The sequence below is a fragment of the Taeniopygia guttata genome, chromosome 3, assembly GCF_048771995.1.
Source record: "Taeniopygia guttata chromosome 3, bTaeGut7.mat, whole genome shotgun sequence".
NCBI classification, from domain to species: Eukaryota; Metazoa; Chordata; class Aves; order Passeriformes; family Estrildidae; genus Taeniopygia; species Taeniopygia guttata.
The window spans coordinates 59,439,856-59,463,793 of NC_133027.1; the positions used below are offsets into that span (position 1 = coordinate 59,439,856).

General features: G+C 37.2%; 1 protein-coding gene across 27 annotated transcripts in view; it reads right to left on the reverse strand.

Moving 5' to 3' along the window:
- Positions 1–23,938, reverse strand: part of SYNE1 (spectrin repeat containing nuclear envelope protein 1) — a 287,044-nt gene that overhangs the window by 85,113 nt on the left and 177,993 nt on the right. For 19 of the 27 annotated variants that reach the window (XM_072926945.1, XM_072926947.1, XM_072926946.1 and 16 more), the window contains 11 exons: positions 21,626–21,808; positions 19,968–20,105; positions 18,518–18,703; positions 17,700–17,822; positions 15,455–15,637; positions 14,058–14,201; positions 10,404–10,598; positions 9,232–9,372; positions 4,570–4,737; positions 3,721–3,882; positions 2,557–2,751 (listed from right to left, as the gene is read on the reverse strand). In XM_072926945.1, the coding sequence (XP_072783046.1) occupies positions 2,557–2,751; positions 3,721–3,882; positions 4,570–4,737; positions 9,232–9,372; positions 10,404–10,598; positions 14,058–14,201; positions 15,455–15,637; positions 17,700–17,822; positions 18,518–18,703; positions 19,968–20,105; positions 21,626–21,808 (1,818 nt within the window). Of the gene's footprint in view, positions 1–2,556; positions 2,752–3,720; positions 3,883–4,569; positions 4,738–9,231; positions 9,373–10,403; positions 11,529–14,057; positions 14,202–15,450; positions 15,638–17,699; positions 17,823–18,517; positions 18,704–19,967; positions 20,106–21,625; positions 21,809–23,938 lie in introns of those variants that run through there. The other 8 variants (XM_072926953.1, XM_072926944.1, XM_072926943.1 and 5 more) reach the window with 6 other exon arrangements.

A 23,938-nucleotide genomic window follows, 5' to 3' on the forward strand; every position in this document is an offset into this window, starting at 1 on the left:
ATAGGCAGAGGGCTATTCTGCCACCTAGATGGACCCTGAAAAGCTATAAAAATGAGCTGACAGGAAGAAAGGGAAGTGTGAAGCCTTGTACCTGCAGGGGAGCAACCCCATGCACCAAGTACAGGCTGGAGGCTAAGCAGATGGGAAACAGCTTGGCAGAAGAGAACAAGGGGGGTCTTGGTGGACTTCAGGTGGAACATGACCAAACAATGTGGAGAAAGAAAGCCAGTGGTGTCTGGAGTTGCTTTAGGAGTGTTCTCACAGGATGAGGGAGGTGATCCTGCCCCTCTGCTTAACACTGGTGAGTCCATACCTGGAGTACTATGTCTAGTTCTGTGCTCCCCAATATAAGAGAGATATTGAGTTCTAGAGAGAATAGAGGGCATTTTGTGAATAAGAAAACAAACAGGACAGTCAGAGGATACTTAGTTGTATCAGATAATATGAAACCTAAGCATGGTGCAAATATTATGGAACAAGGGGAAAAGATTTATTTGCTCTGGCTGTGATGGAGTTAACTTCACTGCAGTTTGTACAGTGCTTTGCAGCTGTGGTTAAATCTGTGCTGTGTTATGGCTACTGCTGAGCACAGCATAAAGGCTTTCTATCTGCCCCTCACAAAGGCCATTAGGCTGGGGGTGGGCAAAAGGCTGGGAGAGGAGATAGCCAGGAGAGCAAATCTGAACTGACCAAAGGGATACTCCACACCAGATGAGATCATGCTCATCAACAGAAGCCCAGGGAAACGGTGGGAGGGGCATTTGTGGTTATGGTGTTCGTCCCAAGAAACACATACCGAGTTTTCCAGGAAAATAGCCAATCATCTGCCTGCTGATTGGGTAGTAGTGAACAAGATCCTCATTCCCTGCTTGCATGCACAGCTTTCCCTTACCCTGTTTAAGCTGTCATTATCTTGATCCATGAGTCTTTTTGTCTGCCTTCTATTTTTAACCCATCTCAGGAGAGAGGAGTGAGGGTGGATGTTTGGCTGCTGGCAGGGTCAACTTACAACACTTTGTAAGGAAATTCAGACTCAAATGTTCAGGACAACTTCATCACATAGAGAAGTTTTTGCACAGCTTTTTTGCTTGTTCAATTTCAATTAAAAAATTAAAAATTACTGTGAGAACGATTTAAAGAATAATGATAATTGTTAGAAGTCTTAAATAATCCAGACCTGAACAGTTCTCAAATGTTAGTTACTTGAATTAGGTCCACAGAAAGAACAATATCACCAGTTCACACCCTCACCAGAAAAACATTTTCATCACATCTTTTATCTTTATTTCTACATTTACTTCCCTGGGGTGCTCTGGAAGATTTTATCTGTGAAATCACACCTATGAAGTACACAGGTTAAATTACCTAATATTGTCCACATATCATATATATTTCCTAGCCAGGATTATTAGGGAATACTTATGGTATAGTGTCAAAGTATCCTAATCACAGTTAAGAGTAATATATGACTCATTCTTTATCTTGAAATTATTAGTTAGCGTTTCCTAAGTGCTACCAAGATGTTTGCTAGATCCTGTATGGGGTACAAGCTATAAACAGCTAGATCCCCTATTCTACTTACAACCCTTTATTTTTAATTAAAAGCTATTTTTCTTCAGGGAAGGAAGAGCTTAGTGTAACTTTGTTATTTTAAAACTAAAAAAAGTATTTTCTAATGATCTGTTCGTCCTGACTGGACAGAACTAAACAGCTGAAGCACCCTGAGACTCTCCTGTAATCCAGTGTCTTGGTTTAAACTCAGCTGATCACTAAGCACCACATCTTAGATCCACATAGCCAATTCTCACTCTGCTTCTCTGAATCAATTGATGATGGAAAATACGAAGGCAGAAGTTGTGTTTCTGAATTCACTGCTGCAGTTCTTAACAGTACAGAAATAAAGCTGTCCTGCAGTGTTCAAAGTAGCCAAACTGTAACCAACTTTAGCATGACTGCATGTTCTCACCTGTATAACATATGCAGCAACATTCCTATTTGTAAAGGGCTTGTAAAAATCCCCTTAGTATTAAAAGATTTTTCGTAAAATTGGTAAGTAAAGAAATAAAAGGGTATATATTCCATGAGAAAAAGTTTGCGTGTAAATCACTGGGAAGATAAGCATAGACAAAAACGCAGAGATTGGAAGAGGAGCTGTTTCTTGCTTTAAGCTTTCCCTCTTGTCTTGTCTAGCAGCTTGGAGAGATGATTCCTCACAAGTATATTGTAGACAATGTGACTTTTAATATCTGCACTTCATTTATGGACACACACACACACACAGAGATATACACACACACACACACATATATATATATATATGAGTGTGTGTGTATATATATCTCCATACAGCTATATATAGCCAGAAGAAACTTGGAACATATATAATATTTGTGTGTTCCAAGTTCTTTCTGGCTGCTCATCACTTAGCAATAAGTTGAGGGGCTCACTAAAAAAAGCATGGTTATTTATTACTGAAAGGAATTGTGAAAAATAAGCAGAACTGAAAATTACTTTTTTTTATGGTGAATAAAAATATTGGTGATGTTTTTCTTGTACCTCTAATAGCTGTCGTTTTCCTGATGCCTTCATTCGAATTGTGGCCATTCGCTCTGCCAAGACTGTGAGGGTGGACTGTAATGCCATTTGATCAGCACCTTCTGCATCCAGTGGTTCCGAAACAAGCTCCTGAGCCAATGACGTCTGAAGCTCACTGATTTCTTCTTGCAACATGAAAATCTCATCCATCAAAGCCTATTAAGAAATGAGAGCAGAGAATACATTTGCTTCATTTACCAGCGAGAAGGAAGTATTTGACTAAATATTAAATTCAAGACAACTATCTCAGGGGAGCACCAGGAACACAGAGTAGAGCAGAGTATCACTACCAATATGGCAGAGACAGTATTCCACAAGGACTGAGTCCTGCTTTTAGAGCTTGAGTTAGGATCATATATCTGGTTTCTTAAATATGGATTTAATTACATATATTGAATTTCAAACATATCACGAGGAATTATTTTGGAAATTGGAAATTTATTCTTCCAATAAATTATCTGTAGGGCATTCTAGTATTCACAATAAAGATAATGAACAAGTAAGTGAGTGTGTGTTTGTGAGAGAAAAATAGGGGCATGTTTTAGCTTCCATCCTAAAACTTTCTAACTGGATAAAGAGATTACAACTGGATAGGTGATTACAACTCAGACCTATGTCAGATGCGTTACTTAATAAAGTATTCTCTTATTATTCAGATCATTATTTCTTGAGACTTCTCCTGAGGGAATTTTGGTTTGTTTTGTTTAACAAGGTGAAAAATTAATTTTTATCATTATACAGTGCATCAGTATTGGTTATAATCTTAGTAAATTTAGTAACATTATAAATATTCCTCAGCAATGATGCTGAAGAATATTATGTATAGCTGTCATTGGACACAATCTTTGACAAAAGCTTTTGCTGAAAATTTCAACTGGACAAACTCTTATGATCTATTCTATTTCTTTCAAAAAGGCTCCTTATTAAAAAAAATCCCCATCACACCACATTTAGAACAGTAGGAAGCCCAGAAAGGCAAGACATACAGTTAATAGAGAAGGTTTAAGCAATAAATGCGTATGTTTGAAGTATCCAGCTGTGAAGATGGTTAATGTGTAAAAAACAGAACAAGGGATATGCAGGCAATGTGCACTTTCCCTCTCCTCCTCACATATAAGATTTTACCTGATGTTCAGCCATCTGGCTCTCTGGGCTTTTGGCTGGTTCCAGACTCTCATTTAGTTTCATTTCAGTGGTCTCCATTTTCGTGGATATAGACTGGAGTGTGTCCTGATACTTCTGCTGACGCTCAAGAGCTTCATAGAGTGTGCGCTGCTTTTCACTGATCTGAGAAATGGAAGGCATAAATTCTCTTATTTATTCTGCTTCATATGTCCCTGGTTTAAGATACTAAAGCAAAAAATTTTGCAACAAGTTCTCAAAAGTATTACAAAGCAAAAAAAATTACAAAAAAAAAATACAAAGCAAAACATCCATATTAGAAATATCTATTTACTTAAAATTTCATCAGTAAAATTCTATGTTCTGCTGCATAAAAGAAATGAAAATTAATAAAGCAGGGAAAACCTATAAACATTCTCATGCACTCAAACATGGCTGCGCACTGTTTGCTAGATATGTAGTTCTTAATACCTCATAATAGCTACTGTGCCTCTGAAAGGAATTAAAATTTATAGCATGTAATCAAGACTGTGGCCATTTTCATACATCACTGAATGACTATGCTGGAAAACTACAAAGAAATGGATTCTAGGCCTTCTTTGCCTACTCATCAAGCATGATTGGATATCCCGACTAGATTATGGAATACAGTCTGCCAATAGCTAGTATTTCTGAAGCCAACTATCAGCTTTAATGGGTGATTTGAACAAAAATAATATATATCAACTAACAATTCAAGTTACCATCAGAAAACCAAAAACTGCAGAGAAGAATTATGAGCTGAGCAAGTTATTTGAATTTTATTCCTTACAAGCTAGCCAACTATTTTGAACTCTCCAAATGCAAACTTACCACATTTTTCAGTGTTTCCCAAGAACGCTGCAAATCATCCAATTTGGCACTAGCAGATGATTCTAAGCCTGGTTCGTAAAACTCCTGGGTGGCTGAGGTGCTGGGTTGAATTTTAGCAGCTTCTGTCTGCAACTGTTCAGCAGATAAGGCTTGGTAATAAGCAATGTCCTACAAGCATGAAGTACATTATTGCACTTTCAAAAAGAAAGATACTGCATGTTATCCCCCCAGTACTGCCCCCACTGCATATGTCCATTAAAACAAAGCCCACAAAACCAAAACCACCAGGAAACCTCTTAATAACACAGTAAATCAATATTTAATAGTATCAGACTGAGCATGTTTTGGACCTTCACTATGATGAGGATTTTGGATGCAATTTTTTCATGTTCATATTAGCTAGGAGGTGCAGAAGGCAAAAGTGGACAATCACAAAAAGGCTGGGAGGAGAAGTGCTATAAATGGGAGTGTTGTTCCAGCACCATTACAACTACACACGGGAGAAAACCCATCACAAAAGACAGCAGCTTATGGTACTGTAGGTGGCAAATAACAACCTAATGAACACTATCACAAAGAGAGCAGCAGAAGAACCTAAAAGGAATATACCGAAGGACTGGTAAATGAGGCAAGAAAGAGTATGAAGCATCAGCTTATTGTAAGCTTTCAAACAAATGGGGAGCCTCAACTAACTTATAAAAGATATTCAGAAAAGGGATCAAAATTGCTAAGGAAATAGGAAAATGTTCAAACCACCAATGACAATTCAGAGCAGAATTATTTCTCACCAGAAGTTCTATATTTAGTGTATGGAGATTTCTTCAACTGTTGCAGATGACAACTGAAAACATCTACAGAAAATGTAGAATTAAGGAAACAAGTACAGCACCTATACTTAGGTCAGGAAAGCAGACTTGATGACAAGGATTATTTAAAACTGAAACCACGTATGACAGTTAGCACTACATTATTTGGGAAGTGAAAAATGCTGCCTCAAGAGAGGGAGGAAAGCAGACAAAACCAGGCTCTTCTCAGTGGTGCCCACTGACAGAAACAGAGGCAATGGGTGCAAACTGAAGCACAGGAGATTCTCTCAGAATACCAGGAAATGGTTTTTTTACTGTTAGGGTGACAGAGCACTAGGACAGGCTGCCCAGGGAAGTTGCCGGGTCTCCATTCTTAGAGACACTCAAAATCAACGTGAATATTATCCTGGACAACCTGCTGTACATGGTCCAGTTTGACAAAGGGTGTTGGGCCAGAATATCTCTGGAGGTCCCTTCAACCTCAACCATTCCGTGATTCTGTATAGATGCATAAAAATTAGGTACTAAACAAGACTAATTCTGAGACTAATTCTGGAGCTCAAAGTGTTAAGAAGGATCCTAATTTGGAACAGAATGCAAATACATTATTTAATACCATATGTGAACAACACCAGACAAGCTCTGGAAGAGCACAGAAACCAGATCACTCCCATAAAACTGACCAAAAGGGTCCAGTGAGGTACTTGTTCAGAGGCAATAATTGGGAAATTTGAAAAACTTCATTATGAAATTGTTATAATGTCCAGGAGCCAGCATGGAATAGGTAACAGCTTAGCACAGCATTCAGGGCTGCAATTTCAGAATTTTTCACTCTGATCGCAAGTGATCTTTCCAAGTAATGGTGAAAAATTGCACCAGTGGAGGCAACTTCTCATTTTGCCTTGCCTGCAGCTACTCTCCAGCCCTTTATCAGTCCCCTCTCAAGACCAATGTTTCTTGGACCTTTTAATATGGTTTTCAGAATAAAGGGCTTGTTTTCACAGAGGAAAAAGCAATCCCTTTCCTCATTTTCCAACTGCTTTCTGGAGTATACAACATGGCAGCTTCTCTTTGGCAGAGCTTTCACGTCAGGGCAGCAGGAATCCATGCATTCATGCAAGTAAAAGATGTTGTTGCCCCTCTAAAGGCCCTAATATCCCATGGCTGTTCTTATGAAAAGTAGCAAACTAACAGCAGTCATGTTTTGTTGTTAGATGTAGCAGCAAAAGGGTGCGTTTAGGTTTCGTAAGATACGTAACAAGGGCTGGTGCAACCTAGATGAGTATTCTTAAGGGAAAGAATCCTTAAGTAGGCTGTTTACAAGGAGATAGAAAAGCATTTAACAGTGACCTAGTGGATAAAACTAAAATCACAGGATCAGCTGTGGCCTACAGGGCATCGTGCCAAAACTTCAGCTTTTCCACTTCAACTGCCCTGCACTGTGTATCAGGAAACCAAGTTTAAAAAGCATGTCAAATTTTAAACAATTACATTTTTGGGTAAGTGCAAGGAGATTTAGCCTCAAAGGATTCTCATTCAGTACTGCACCACAGATAAAGTGCCTGATTTTGCTAAACATCAAAACTGCGTTTCAGGACTGTTAGCATAATATTTTATATATTATGAAATTCCTCATTGTTTCCAACATTAATGTTTTTATAATTCCCATCCCTGCTGTTTTTGGAGGAGTTTCAGAAAAAAAACCCCAACATTTTTTAACTTATAGTAGTGCTAGAATTGTCACTTTCTTGTATTTCTGGCCTTGTTTTAATCTATTTCAATACATATCCTCATTATTTCACTAATAAGCAGTTGGCACTTGTTTTATATTTTCATTACTTGTTAGAAATGTAAATAAAGTGTGTAGATGTCTGAATTCAGACTAGTTAGGTTTCACCATTAAGAGATGCTAGGAAACTGATGAAACACTATAGAGAGTTATTCAGGATGAATTAAAAAGCAGTCTTAACATATAACATTTCCTTCCCCAGTTGCCTCTTCAGAAGAGTTTTACATTTTTTTTCCAAAGTCTAAACTCATGTTATTCTTCACTTTCTAGAGATCCTGCCCAAATTTTTTTTGGTAGTTTGCAGGTGATCTTCTTGTGAGAAATTAGTTCTTAACTCAGGCTACTTTTTAAAACAAAATATTTCAAAATTTATTTTGCTGACTTGCTGTAAAAATACAAAATGTTTATAACTTACATTTGAGCTCCTAGTTCACAAACTTCTATGATATGGTTTTTTAACCAACCTACTCTCCTGAAGTCTCCCTGGGCATTCATCATGACCAGCACTGGCAGTTTCATAGCTTCTTTAGTCTTAGTCTCATGTGAGTGTGAACTTTAGAATTTTGTAAGTAAACCACTGTATTTTGGAATGTTTTTCCACTGGTTGTTTAACACATGCAGTTAATTTCAACATTTACTACACTGAAGAAAATTTCAGCTCTAAGTTTTTAAGATTTTCATAACAGCATCAACTTTATCTCTCTCAAAAATATTCTACTAAATGAAAGACATAATATTTTTCAATTTTGCCCTATTAAATCACTTATTATAAAACTTTATTTTGCTGTCAGCTCACAGTGCAACAGCATGTTCACTGTGTTTTCCTTATTGTCTGAGTAACTGGAGCTGTTTGACTTGTTTTACATTTTCAGAGAAAAGTAAAGACCTGACATTAGCTTCTTTGATTAGGAAGCAAGCCGCTTTTGGTCCTTTAACTCCTTCATCAATTAATGTTGTCATAAGACTTCTATGTTGAAATATCTAGATGCCTTTCTACTGTAAGTCAACTTCACAGGACACTTTCTGATTATCTAAAATTACAGAAAAGTAGAAAAATCCTTTTTACGCATTATACAATGTTTTTTAGTATGCCATTGATGATTTTGTCACCACTCTTAATATCTTACATTAATATTTTTTCTTATGTATTTTATTTAGCAACTTCTATAGCACCATATGCATTTCTGAAATTAGCAGAAGGAATCAATTAGCATCTTGCTCAAACTTGTCTAATTCTACTCAGCAGTGCAACACATTCGAACCTTCAAATCTGGAGTGGTCAATTTTGGAAGCAGTCACAAATGTGAAACCAACCAATCAACCACAAAATCCAGAACATGATGAATTCAGTGAGGGGGTGATGGCTTCTAAGGCTCACTTCTAAACTTCTAAAACATAACATTTTATATGTGACTTTATGTGCATGATGCTCAATGTCCTGGCTCAAAGTTTACATTTTCATCAATAGTGATATACACTTGCTCCTACAAGAAGTGCAAGAGCCCTCAGTTTTGATTTAAAATATAAAATTTGTTATTTCACTGATCTGCCTCACTGGCACCTAAAATAGATTGTCATGGAAATGAAAAATATATGAAAAAAACCCCACATGAAAGTTAATAACTGAAATGATATTAAGTAGAAGATACCAGGCTGTGGTTTCAATGCCATGATGGCAATGGTATAGTAAGATAGATGGATATGGACATAATGCAATGGTTCATTATGTGGACTTTGAAAAGGCATTTTTTCTCAGGATGCAAGATTCCATTGAGTACTACCAAGAAAATAAAAATTATGTTGTAAGTAGAAAACATTGGTGGTATTGCAACTGTCACTTAAAATTTATTTTTAAAAATAATGAATAGCTGTAACACTGCATTTATACAATTTCAATACCTGTATCCATTCTAAACTGGAACCTGAAGGTTCAGTTTGGTAAGAGGTTAAGCCTCAGTTCCTTGGAGCTACAGCTAAACATTATTTCGGAGGATTAAATAAACCACCTGTGGAATGGAACCATGTATGTCTGAGATTAAAGCTGAATGAATGCCAAGAGAGCGGTACCTGGTTAACAGAAGCATCTGTATTAGCCACAGGTGAGGGAGAGCGACAGGCAGGTGGAGAAGAAATCTCACTGTTGGTTCCCTCCTCCCCAGACTCCTCAGTGACAGGGGAGAGCAGTGTGTGACAGCGACCAGCAGTCATCTGCCACAGGAAAAGCAACCCCAGAGCACAGGAAGAAAATCAGTTACCTCAGCTGAGGCTTGACTTAGACTGAGATCAAAACAACACATGGCCAGAATTACCACGACATTAATTAGTCATGCTTCATGCTCCTACATTTACCAGTTTAGAAATCTGTTGAATAAATAGTCTCATTTACTTGTCATACTTCAGTATGAAAATGCTCTCCTGTACTATAATGGATTTTAAAAGACAATGTAGAGCAAGCAACTCAATAATAACAAATTCAGGTTTGCCTAAACATCTTCTAATACAATCTCTGCTGCATTCAGAAATACTATGGAGAGCTACAGAATACTGAACTATTTGTCTCAGTATTCAGGTCCGGCTGGAACAACAAGGAAGACTGGAAATATAAAATACACACATCCCAGTATTCAAATGTAACCTCCTTCCCTCCTCAGTGTTGCTATAGAGGGATAAATTCTGAAGTCTGACTCTCAGACCAAAATTCTGGTAGCATCAGCAGATTGTTTGTAATGAGACCCAGTTAGAAAAAAACAAAAGCAAAGTCAAACATTGTGCCAATGGCAGTACTTATACAGCTTTCATTTCCAGTACACTTATCTGAGAATACAGCAGCATACTGTCAATTATCACATCAACATTTTAATGTGTAAAAAGCCTATATAATGCAACACCCAATGAAATCATATTTATTCTGGTTTTATTTTATTCCTGCAACTCATACATTTCTTAGCATTTGTTCCTGCATCCTGACAGCTACAAAATGAAAAGCGCAATATTTGCATATTACTGCTCAGAAATTTCACGTATTTGTCTGTTAAATAACTTCAGCCTTTATCAGCAAGTCTTGAGAACCCATATAAAGCAAAATACAGTAAAGGGAAGCTGCAACTTGCTTGGTTTGCCACACTACAGCCATTTCAAAAGGTAGACATGAGCTGTGGCAATGTGCTGCACAGGGGTGTCGTAATGATGCAAGAGGAAGCAGCTCAGCTAATGAGTGCAGTGACCAAGGCATTGCTTACCATAACCACCGAGGGATGAGTGGGATGTGCTGGGAGCAGGTCTGAATCCAGCTCCTCCATTCCCTCGGACAGCCCCTCCACTTCTGTCACTGTCAGCAGCATGGTGGCATGTTTTGCTTTCATAGTCAGCATCTTGCACTTGGAATTCAAAGAAGCAATTTGCTCCTGGTATCCTTTGATCTTCTGAGCCAGCTCCTGAGGAAACATTTTTTTCCCCCTAGTGCTGGTGCAGCCGGGCAAGGCCACAGGACCGGCAGCATTTCAGCTTCCGCGGCGAAGCGAAGCCGTCCCCTCCCAGCGCAGCCAGTGCCATGGCAGCGCAGCCGCTCTGCTGACGAGCAGGATGTCGCCAGCGGAGGGACCCGGCCGGGCGCGCCGGGCCGCGCTGCCAAACCGCGCAGCGGCGGCGGCCGAAGGCTCCGTGTGCGCCGCACCGCAGAGCGCACGGAAGGACGGATGGACGGACGGACGCCTCACGTTCGCATCCTGCCCGAACCTGAGCCCACCTCTGTGAGCTCCACGCTGCAGCAAAGGGAAGCGTCTCTCCCTCTTCCTGCCCTATATCCCCCCGCCCCCGATCTACTTCCATTTATCTGAGGAAGATGAAGCTCCCCCGCACAGTGCATGCCAGGGAAATGAGGTCATGTAGTGGCCACAACTGCAAAAAATGCCCCATTCAGCTCTCACCAGAAAGAATGAATTGTCCAAACAATAACTCACAGGGTATAACAGGCTCAAAAGTGATAGGAACAATCAGTCACATAATAAGATTAAATGCAGACTGGATCTCTTTTTGTCACTGTTTAGATAAACTGTATTTTAATCTCCTTTTGGTTTTGTATAAGTCTACTGAGTTAAAAGTTGAGCTGCACAGGAGTTACCTTTCTTTAAAAAGAGATGGGGAAACTAGCATAAAGCAGACTATATTTTAAACTGTTGGGGGTTTTATGCCTAGGAAATAGTCTATTTATGTGGCCAAACACCATTATAAGCTTAAGATTTTCAGATAAGAAAGATGAAAATGGATACTCTTATGACTATTAATAAGTGTCTTGTCTTCTCCTACCATATACTGTTGCCCTGTTCAGTATCCAGTTTCAAAGTTTTCAATTCATATACTTGAGATAAAAAACTGGTGGAAGCATTTCATATTTCTGCTGAAGCTATTGCTCAGTTAGAGTTTTGATCTAAGAAATGGAAACATTTGTATAAACTTGCCTGCTAAATAGATGATTATTCATTCAAGTATATATTTCTACTTCATTTTTTATATCTGCTTTTACTTCTTCAAAACTCACAAATTTTCAAGGAACAATAGCAACGGGAGTTGCAAGATCTAGTAGGCAAAATAATATATTATTACAATATCTTTTCTAAAGTAAGTAGGAATACTGCTTCAGGCTGATAAATTAGAAGATTCCTTTGGTCGTATGACATTTTCAGTAAGAAAATTCTTCAAAGTTACAGTGCAGAATACTCATTGCAAGAAATACCAAGTTAGGAATAGAAACATCTCAAAGACTGATGATGACACTTCACTACCTGAGTTTCAATGGCATCTTGTCACCAAGTGTCATGTTAGCAACAAAAGGACCTCTCTTTGGTGCTCCAAAGCTTTCCTTGGAGACTAAGAAAAGTCTTGACTATAAAACATCAAGAAGAATAGTCAAAAACCAAGATGCAATCAAATCAAACCACAAATTTAAAGGCTTGCAGCTTGAATAGGTATCTGCTCTTTGGCAAATTCCAAATGACATATCTGAGCCTCAGTTGAAAATTATTGTCATTCAGTATACTCTATTTCCTCACACTATCAAGTGCAATGATATTTGTGGTATTAATGTCCAATGCACTAAGTATCTAAAATGCCTCTTTCAACTGAAAACAAGGAAGAGTGAGCAAAAATGTAATTAAAAAAGAAAATTAAAAATAACAAAGCATCTTATAAAAGCAATGTCCCATGAGGTATTGTATTTTCCATTAAAATAATTCTGAAGTATGGAGATACTTGCCCACATTCTTCTCTGAAATTCTAAAGAAACACAGGTCAGTAGACATGGTATCTATTTACATACATGCACAGTAATACAAGGTTCCCAAAAATTCTACTTTCTTCCTTCCTCTTATTTTAATTCTAAATATAGCTAATACAAATGTACCCCTAAGTTCCTTTACATACAGCCTTTAACAGGGGATGTGGTAACTGATATTTTTTAAATTAATAACAGACCTAAAAACATCTTGACAGACTTGACTTTTGAAGTAGTCTAATAATATATGGTTCAGAGCATTCACTTCATGTTATGCTTTTTCACAGGTATTTAGCAAAGAAAACATGAGCTAAAAATATGCAAAAATATGCTTACCCCAAAAATGCCCTTACCCCTAAATGTGTAAAGCTTGCACGTATGAAGTCTCTCTGTTCTGGCTGATCCCAATATGTATATTATCATAAAGCTGCTGTCTTCCTGCAATATGTTTAGGACCATTCCTACCTACTAAACTTGCTCAAATGTACATGAAACTTCAAACTGCCCCATTTTTAATTCCTTCCTGCCTGCAGCATTATTCATTATTCCCTCCTCCAGCATTATTACCCTGAATTTCTGCTCACTCTCCTGCATTTGCTGTTCCAGAATATTTGACTAGAGAATAGTAGCATTATCAATTCAATACTAATAAAACCAAAAGTGCTCGTATATACAAACTGCTCTTGAATACTTAATAACAGTTGTAAGAACTGTATAGAAAATGAGCAGCACATGTAACATTAGGTTATATGAAACACCAGGAGGGCTAGCTTTAATTCAAAGGTAAAGAAATGGGGCCATCTGGTGCCAGAAGTGACACACAGCGATCAGCGGTGCATTTTCTATCCTAGGAATTATACAACAGACAGGTGGAGGTGAAAGGGGCTCAGGAGGAGCTCTCAAGCCAGCACAGCAAGAAGGCTGCATGGAAACTATTGTGATTTATTCAAGAGATGTCAAGCCATGAGTTTGTGGGCAGGACCTGCAACTCCAGAACACAAAAATCTTCCCCACAAAGATTTTTAAAGAAATCTTTGGAGTGAATGGTGCAGTTCTCCCCCAAATCTATTGTGAGTTTCCTTTGATTCAAGTCTCTTGGTATTCTTTACGGAATGTGACTGGGATGATAATGAGTAAGTAGTTTAGGATATATATGTGTATATATACAAGTTTTATATATATAAATATATATATATATATATATATGTATATATATGTGTGTGTGTATATATATATATATATGTGTGTGTGTATATATATATGTATATATATGTATATATATATGGATTACCAAACAAGTTGTGATTTACAGACCAACTGCTGAATTTTAACTTCTGGGACACTCCTCAGTCAAGTTTTAATGTCAATTTCCCCTTAATTATGCAATGCTTTTATCATAATGTTGTCTCCAGGTTAGGATGTATCTGACTGAATAAACAAATGAATGGTCCACATTGTACCAACAGCAGGAGCTCCCTCTCTGAGATTAAGTCTATCTGTTAAACTAGCCCTTAGAAAATCTGAAAAGCAACTCAGCTATCTTATGACTACTGCTTATGAAAAGTTGGCTGGGTCAGTGAGCTGCCATTGAGCCCAATGTTTTGATGCATTTTGGGTCCCATACCTCATTACGTGAAATCTGGACCTGGAGTTCCTGGATGTTGCTGGTTGCTATTGGCTTGTCTTGGATCTCGCGATGGGCACTCTCGATCATCTGCTGCAAATGTTTCATTTCTTGCTCATATTGCTCATACTGAACCACTGCTTCCTACAGAAGAGAAAAAAAGATTGAGTGTTTTCATGAAAATTAGTTTTCAGTTAGTCTAATCATGACAAATCTCCCTCCTGAAGTATCTGGCACTCACATCTTGATAAGCAAAGCAGGAATATAGTCAGGAAAATGGCTATTCATAAATATTATGAATTCCAATTATTTGAATGGTTTAATTTATTTAAATATTTCCCAAACCCACAGTCCACATAACATGATATTTTAGATTTCTGATGTAAGGTGCTGTAATTTCTGATTCCAACAAGTTCCTGAACCAAACACACCCACAAGAAGATAGCCTTGCTTAGTCTCATGCTTTTATTATAAAGCATTTTGGTGTGCTTTTTCACTTCAGGTGTTCATTTGTGACTATAAGAAAAACTTAGTTATTACATAAAATGCAACTGGGAAAGGATTATGAAGATTGATTCAGATAATTACCCTACCAATGTAGTATTAATTCTTTCTATCATAGATGCATGAGCAGTTTGTCTAACCCATTTTTAAAATTTTCAGTGCGACATTGTAACCTTTCTTGTATTTAAGCATCATTGATTATCCTTAATCGTCAAAAGTCTCTTCTGTTATCCAACTTGAAAATTTGTAGTAGCATCCTTCCCTATGGAATATGCTGCATATATTCCTATCACTAAATAGCAGAGAAGAAAAGCTTATTTCTTTGGAAATACCTTTTATATGTTTTACATGTTTAATTATAAATCAAAAAAAAATCAAACAACATCTAATTTACTTGTACTTAGCAAAACTTGAAAATACAAATTTAATAGATATTGAATGATTCTAAAATCAGAAAACAAATATATATAAACTATAAATAAAGAGAATAAAAATAATTCTTTTTATACCACAGTGAATTAAGTCAATAGTTTTTATGCAATCTTCAGAAGTAGCTGATGTTATAATGTTATATAAAATTTATTAATTGATTTTATATCTTATAAAATTAACCTGTATACAACTGTATATTAGCTGTTTGTCTAGGTAATCCTAACAGTGCTACAAAAATCATATCAATATCAGGGAGACAACTTAAGTGAGAGTGATGAGTAAATCAACAATTAACATGGTCATGAATATTGAAGTCAGGAATAACTAAGACTAGTGGGGAAATTCCTAATGGTGCGACAGAACCAAGGAATGCACAGAGATATGAAATTCTATGTTTTCATCACAGTTTGTATGTCACTGTTCAAGTTCCTCTGAGTGGCTCTGGATGGAGTTGCACTTGCCTGCATGATGTTGCACTGCTGGATGGCCGTGTGCTGCAGGCGGCTGGCCTCCTCCTGCAGCCGCAGGGCGCTATGGCACATGGGCAGGCTGGTGACCACCTCCTCGGGGATCCTCAGGGCACTCTGGCAGTCTTGTACTGCCTGAACTTTTGGCTTCAGTGACTCCATCTCAGACAACAGATGCTAGAAAAAAAGTCAGTGCCACAATAAACCAATTTTTCAGAGCTCCTGGAGCATTTAATGCAGCCAAAGAAAAATAATGGTGCATTCAAGTAATAAAAGAAAAAACTCATTATCTATTTTCTAAATTGCACATAATTAGAAACACTTTCTCTGGAGTTGCTCATTGTGAAATGAGAACAATGATTATTTAAGCAAAAAGCCCATATACTAGATATAAAAATAATAAATTAAGAAGCATAGTAGTACCTATTTCTAAGTATCTAAGTAAAAAATATTTTTATTAATAGATTTGAGAAAATAGATCTACAAATTCACCAATCGAAGTAGCACAGGAGTAATTTATAGATACATGTATCTCAGTGCTAAAATCTAAGTGGAACTCCTTGCATAGAAAGACATTTTCAAAACAGCACATGAATCCCATTGTATTCCCAACTTTCCTTTGAAATAAACCATGGCTGAAAATATTGCTTAAAATTCAAAAGGCAATCGAACAAAAAGGAAAAGAGCTACACAGAAACCTTTTCCTTTGAATAATTGCAAGCTGTATGCCTTTGTGAATAGTGCCTATTCCATTCAAGATGTCCATTTAAGCTGTCTGTTCATATGCATGAGAAGGGTCTAAGTGCAATAGTTGGAAAACAGGTTTGGTCACCGTTATTTTCATCTACACTGAGGAGTTTAATGTATGTACAGATATGAAAAAAAAAAAAAAGAAAAAGGCAAAGTTGATAAAAACGGCCTTAGCACATTAGAATAGGATTTTAGATTCAATAGATATAAATCAGCTGGACAATGAGGCAAACAGGGATAGAAAATTTGGTTATATCCCTTCCCCTGTACCACAAGCAGAATGACAGCTAAGTGGGTCTCAAGTGAATACTGATGAGAGGATTGTGGTTTGGTTTGTATTTTTGCAGTTTCATGACATATGGTGGATTATCTAACCAGAGTTTTGGTATAATGACCTACTCTTCAGGCAGCCCAGGTGAGGCCTCTCCTCTGTCAGACCACATACTGCAAGCAAAGGGCATCTTTATTGCTCAATCAGCACTCAGAGGCACCCGGGGGCCTATGTGCCAGCCAGGCGCCTTCCAATGCCGCCTCTCTGGTCTGGTGAAACAGGTGGGCAGGGGCTACAGCCCCTTTCTGTACAAAAGGAAGTCGTATTGTGAGATCTGCTAGAGCCAGGACAAAGAACACATAAAACCCAGTGTAAACTCCATGTTCCTTTCTTCTTATTGTGGGTGATGTGTTTCACTTACACTCTTCAAGGCCACATTCTGCAATCTGTTTGCAAGTCCACAGAAAAAACACTGCATATTTTAATGCAAAGGAAAAGCTGTGCAAATTTACCTTTCTTCCATATATTTTTCTGCACATTTAATCATACAGTGAACCTCCTGACATCCAGTTTTTACTGGCAGATTGAGACAGTTAAATCTCCATATTAATTTGCAGAATGATACATGTCTTGAGAAATTCAGAAAGCTATAACTTGCCTTAGACCAAAACTAACAAACTGACAAATCTCCATAGCAGACCAAATGCAATAGAGAAAGCCAAAATACCTTATGGAGGTAATTCAACTACGCATACAAAAATGTAACTAGGTTTAAGGAAACCCGAATTGCCTCCTAGTGCTCCAGATTACTATTGGAGAAACTATTTGGATAACAAACTATATAATTGCATCTCTATCTGTAAAATAATGATAACAATCTTTACTTCCTTTTGAAATACTTTAAGAACCTCTTGACCATAAGCACTAGGTAAGAACTGGGCTTTATAACAATTATTGATAGGGATTAAATGGATTGGATGCACACTCCTCAGAATGGCATCAATCTAAGAACGGGCTCATAAAGAATTATACTTCAACCATTCCCTCTCAGGAATGATTCTTCTCACTCCGTCCCTTATTTCCTTGGCAGTAATTTGGGGCTACACTCTGAAACAGTGACACACCTAAGAAACACAAAAATCAGTCTCATCAACACTCATTATCCTTTGTGTAAGATCACATTACTGAAATATTAACTTTGAGGTCCTGGTCTTTTACCTGTCTGTGAGAAAGTTGCTCTTTCAAGCTCAAATGCCCAAGCTCTGGAGACGTCAGTGTGGCTTGGGCTTGCTCCAAAGCAGCCTGTAGGCCTCTCAGCTCAATTTCAAATTTCTTCATATCCTGTAACACATTTGATTCAGGGATGAATAAGAGGAAAAATAGAAATCACTATAATTATATCTGTGTGGATTTTGCGGGTACATCCCCCTTACATACAGTGCAAAAAACAACTCATAGTTTTGACAGTTCATTTTAAATGTTTAAAAATTAGATAAAAATACCAGTCGTATGATGGTGTAGAAAAGGATTGCAAAGGCAGAGTTATTCTTTTAAGTACTTCAATCTCAAATACAGCATATACTTTATAAAACTGAAAAAGCATGTTCATTCTTTTCATTGCACTCCCTTGTAGAGGTAGGCCTTACTATAGAACTCTGTTCTGGTCCAGTAATAATCTAAATTAATAAACAACAGTGTTTATATATCATTTAAGAGAAGAATAAAGGAAACTGCAGAGCATAAGTGTCAACAAATGCACTTCTCAAATATCTAAACATAAGTGCTCAGTGCTATTTGAGACTCAGCATTACCCCAAATCCAGAAAGGGCACTTAGAGCAGGATCTGCAGAAATCTTGTGCCCATCTGAGTCAGCACCTGAAGGCAGCATCTCGAACAGCGCAAGATATCTGACTTCAGGCAACAAAGTCATGCCCTGTACAGACCACAAATTATCTTCACTGCTAACAATCTCAGTAGTATGATGTGTACATCATCCCAGATGCCAGCTAGCATTAGAAAAACTGCTTTCATTTACCTTGGCAGCATCTTGGAGGTTTGGCAGCTGCACTTTGATAACTTGCTGCAGTTCCTCTGTCCGCCGCCCCAGTTCCAGCACTTGCTGTGACATCCCTTCAGTACAGTAGACACTTGCCAGGTAATCGATCCTCTCGCTCATGGCCTCAAGATCACCGTGAATCTCTCCAGACTCATCAAGAATGCTCTAGATGGAGATACAGACAAATTGAATTCAGGTTTGAAACTCAGTGACATATATCTTTTAAGTATATTGTTCTACAAACTCTTTAATCTATACACATTCATGAGCCTATGATTAAGTTCCACTGATTTCCTGCAAGGCTTAGGCAATATACTTAGTTCTGAAGGTCTACTGAAGTGCTTCAGCTTATAGAGACTGGGAAACAAAGGATTAAGTAATGAAGCTTCAGCAGCTGTAGTTATCAACACATTAATTTTAGTGTTTTGCTATATACACTTGTGTGTAAAAATATAATATATGCAATCTATGGAGAAGATTTGTCCTGGAAGACTCATATGCCAAATAGAAAGTAGCAGAAAGCTCTTGGATGCAGTGTTCTAGCAGGCCAGGAGACATTAATGCTGCCTAAAAAAATCACTGCCAAGGCATTGTGTGGGATGGCATTGGTTAAGCCTGTATCATCAGATTTTGAAGCAAGGAAAAAGCCATAGCAAAACCAAACTGGAAATTCTGTCTCCAGCTTTCCTCAGGATAAATTGCCTGGAAGCTCCTATTCAGGATACAAAGTGTGACATACTACCCTGCACTTATGTACAAGAATGCAGCTGACAATTAAGTAATGCATATATAATATTGGTACTAGTGATACATTATTATGATGCCTTGATTTCTTTCACACAGCCATGTAACACCAGGCAAGCTTGAACCTCATCAAAATATCCCACTGATCTCACACTCATATTCCACACACAGACACACAGAGAACAAATTGCACAATTACAGGGACAGCAAATTACTCTGATGGGAAATGTTCAGGAAGAGATTGGAAGAAACTCTTCCATTAGGTATCAGTTTGAGAATATTTGGTATAAAACTCATTAGATGAGTACAAAGGCTATTCCAGTTTAGCATAATGGAGAAAGGAAAAAAGCCCAAACTGAAAATTGTACTGAACTAAAGCTTTAGAACTGCAATAAGGTGCTTGGTGCGATAGAATCAGAATGTGCAGACACACTATTCAGCCAAAAGCCTCTGTGAAACCAAACTACTTGAGTTAACATGAAGATCAACTTTGAATCACATGTTTTTATTCTACAACATATATTTATTTCATTGTTTTCAAAACAATTGTCCAAAATCAATCATTTTTAAGGCCTGGGAGAATAGTCAAAGAAATCTAGCACTTCAGGAGGAAGTAGAACTCCATTGCTTTGAAAATAACTTCATATATACACTGCCTTTTAAATGTCATAGCTCAAATAATCACCTGGTAGGCTTTAAACTGATCACGAAGCTGAGAGGAAGAATTCCATGTTATACTACCATGCACTAGGATGTTTGCTTTCTCAATCCATTTCAGTATGAACTCCAGCATCTCATTGTATTCTTCCAAGTGTGAAGCAGCCTGGATGAAAGAAAAATTTGCTTAAGCCTAAGACAGAATTTTGTATAATTCTTGGAGGATGAAAAAATTAATTTTATTTCCTTTGTTGTTGTAACCTGGGGATCATTTTAACAACTTTTCCTTCCTGTATTATATAAGTCATTTTCTTATGTATTTATGGAGTTAAAATAGGTATGTTTTCAGTAGTAAGATTATATGTTTTGGGGGAAAAAAGGCACTATAAGAATGTAGGTCACAGTGTGAGATTCTATTGATACTCATATATATCCCTAGGACGTACACTACCTGTGCATATTTTAGCCTCTCATGTAAGTTCCAAAATACCTCCTCTTTCAGCTTCTGCCTCAATTTTGATAAGTCTCTTTCCATTACATCCTCCAAATCAACTTTTTTTTTTTTTTTTTTTTTTTTATGGTCTGCTTTGTCCACTCAGTCTGCCATATTTCCAAAAAATGAAATGTTGCACAGTTTCAAAATACATGACAAAAATTCTGCTTTCTGATTAATCTAATTTCTATTTAGCAAAGTAGTCAAAACCTCCAATTTTCTTTTCAGCAGGAATAATTTCATTTATGCTCATGAATTTCCTCCTTATAAAGGATGGATCAAACCCGAGGTGATCAAACTGTATTTGCAAGGAGTTTCCAATACCTATCATTTTTTATGATAAGTGGATTTTTTGATGCTAAACAAAAATATCCTAATGGTAAATCTCTTTACCAAGTACCTTTGACTGAGATCTCACTTTGATAATAATTTTCTATCTCTTCTTAAAAAAAATTTTCAGAGGAAAATGAAATGAATATTTTGAATTTTTCTTTGAAAGCAAATTCATGCATGCAGAAAGGAGGACTCATAATTTATCACGGTATTGATGGCAGAACCATAGAAAATCAATTTATTTGCTTTTAACTAGAGGTTTTTGGGGGAAAGAACAATTAAGGAAAAAATGTTAAAGAATTTCAGAGATTTTGAACCACACCGGATGCATCTTTATAAATGCCAAAATATTGCATAAATATTATGCATTATCAGGGCCATTGTATATAGGCTTTTCTATTGAATGTATAAGTTCTGGATTGTATAAGTTGTGGAATGTATAAGTTATGACTCCTCTATGGATTGGGACTAATAATTTTTTTGGGCAAAATAATTTTTTTTTAACATTTGTTTTTAATGCTGTAAATATAGGTGACAGTGACAAAACAGAGACCCTGAGAAGCACAATGAGGTATTATTTCCAGGCATGCTACTGTTTGTGAGATCTACAATCTTTTTAGGGCAGCAAAGGAACCAAACAGCAGGTGATTCATGCAAGAGGGTGTTAAAGCAGCATCTGAGAATTATTTCTCCCTCTGATTTAACCTGTGTCTCTTTGGAATATGATGCAAGCCCTGACTAATAATAGGCAGATGTGCCAAAGAATGCCCTGTCTGGCATATTTCCAGGAAAATAAATGAGATGTTTGCATGCTGCCTCTGGTTCTGAGAGGAAACAGCAGAAAGGATTTTGGATCATACCTGACTGAGCTTGGCTGCTCTGTACTCAGCCTGCCGTATGGTCTGCTGGTGAAGTGCAGTGAGTTTCCCTATCCTGTTAGCCAGCTGCTTAGCCAGGGGTACGTTCTGCTCTGCAAAATCCTGGACTGATGCATCTAACTCCAACAGCTTTATATTGCAGCTGTCCAACTCGTCACCAAGGATCTAGGCAGAAAAACAATAAAATCAGTGATCCAGGAAGTGTTAGCTTTTTGGTTGATTATTTCTAGTCCAACTTGCAACTTTTATAGCTTGTCCAAAGTCTCCATAGTTTTTTTCCATTTTTAAGCAGGAAAGCAGAACAGCAGGATATTTGGTCATCTCTTAAGTATGTGCCATTACTCTTTCTCCTCTGACTTCCTGGCTGAAATGGATAACCGTTTTCCCTGCCGTAGCCAAAGACTGAGTCACTTCAGTGTGGCATTAACTGTTCTCAGGCATCTTTCTGTGTTTGTTTCTGAAATGAGTTGTCAGCACAGACTGCCAGGACAAGGATTTTTGTTTATTGGAAAAAGGGCTTGTTTCAATGTTGTCTTAAAATTATAAGTTTATAAACTCATAAAAATGTGGTTACTCATTAATGGATTATGGAAACTTTAATTTTAATTTGAAACTTGCATTGTCATAGCATGATCTTGATGCAGAAGCAGTCTGATTGTGCTAGAGTGCTTCTGTGGAAACAGTTTAAAATCAATTTTTCCTATCATAGTCACAGATATTGTGAAAGGAAGACTAAAACATTTTTCAGGTTTCTCATAGATTTAAAGCATACTCTTGGGTTTCTTGAGAAGAGGCTACTGGTTATCTTTGCATTTGTTTTTTATATACAAGATGTTACTTTTTTTTTTTTTTTTTTTTGTAACATAAAAAAAAAAAAGTCACAGAATCAAGGAACAGGTGAGGTTAGAAGGGACCACAGTGGGTCATCTGGCCCAACCTCCCTGTTCAAGCAGGATCACCTTAGGGCACATGGCACAGGATTGTGTCCAGATGGTTCTTGAATATCTCCAGTGAGGGAGTCTCCAAAACCTCTCTGAGCAACCTGATGCAGTGCACACACAGTGCGCTGTAAAGGAGCCCTTCCTCCCACTCAGGTGGAACTTCCTGCACATCAGTTTCTGCCACTGCCTCTCATCCCACTGCTAGGACAAACACCCTGGCTTCTCTCCAATTATTTCTACAAATTTGAACTGCAATCATTCAGAACACTGCTACAGGTGCTTCAAGAAGTGAATTCATGTTCTTCAGGTTAGGGCTGTCCTGGCAGACACACCTCAGAGTGCAAGCTACAATCAAGCATTATGTAAAATCAGTATTATTCGACAAATTTGGAGACATAGCTGTCTACATGTAGACACAAAGACAGATGTTAAACTGCTTATCTAAATACAAAGACACACACATTACAGCAAGAATAAATAAACGTATTTACTACAGATATTATGCAGAATTTATATGCTTTTTGTGAAGGAGGGATCCATTTTATTTGAGTCACATGGATTTAAAGCAGATCTTTATTTTATTTTATCACAATCTGTTTCAATATTAATATAAAAATATTTACTGCTATAACCAAAGCCAACCCAGTCGCAAGAGTATCAGCTAAATGCTAACATAAAATGAGTTGAAATATTACTACATCTCCAGTGACAGAGAGTTTTAATTTATGCAACATAAAAAAGCAGATTTCACTGGCTTTCTGCTTTCTTACTGAAATCAAGGTGATACACCAGGAATATAGTTTAGTGACACTTCCTGCAAAGCAAACAGTATTTTGGAACATCTTGAGCATCTCATGAATATAAACAGGTAATTTATGACATACCAATCATGCTAAATCTTCTCCTATTTTGTATGCTTTGCTTAATTTCAGACAATAATTTGGTCAAGTTTATCTTTGCCTAGTTAAAATAACAAGCCAACAAAAAAGCCCCCCAAACCTTCAGCCAAACACTTTTCCATCTCTTTTCTCCTCAAAATCCCTTACTCTCATATGGTAATCCTAATTTTGCCATTAAACTTCAGTACAGATGATTTTTCCTGAGTGTGGCACATACCTAAGACTAAGAAAACCTTCAAAGACAACCTCGAATCCTTTGCACTACTCTTAATTGCATGAGTAGTACCTCATTGTTGAACCAAATGAAGTGGGATGGGCTACAAGTAAAATTCTATTGATATTATTAATATTATTATTATCATCATCATTATTATTATTATTAATAATAATAATAATAAACCACAAATATATTATTTTTATTATCATAAATAAATAATGATCTTTTCAGTATAGAC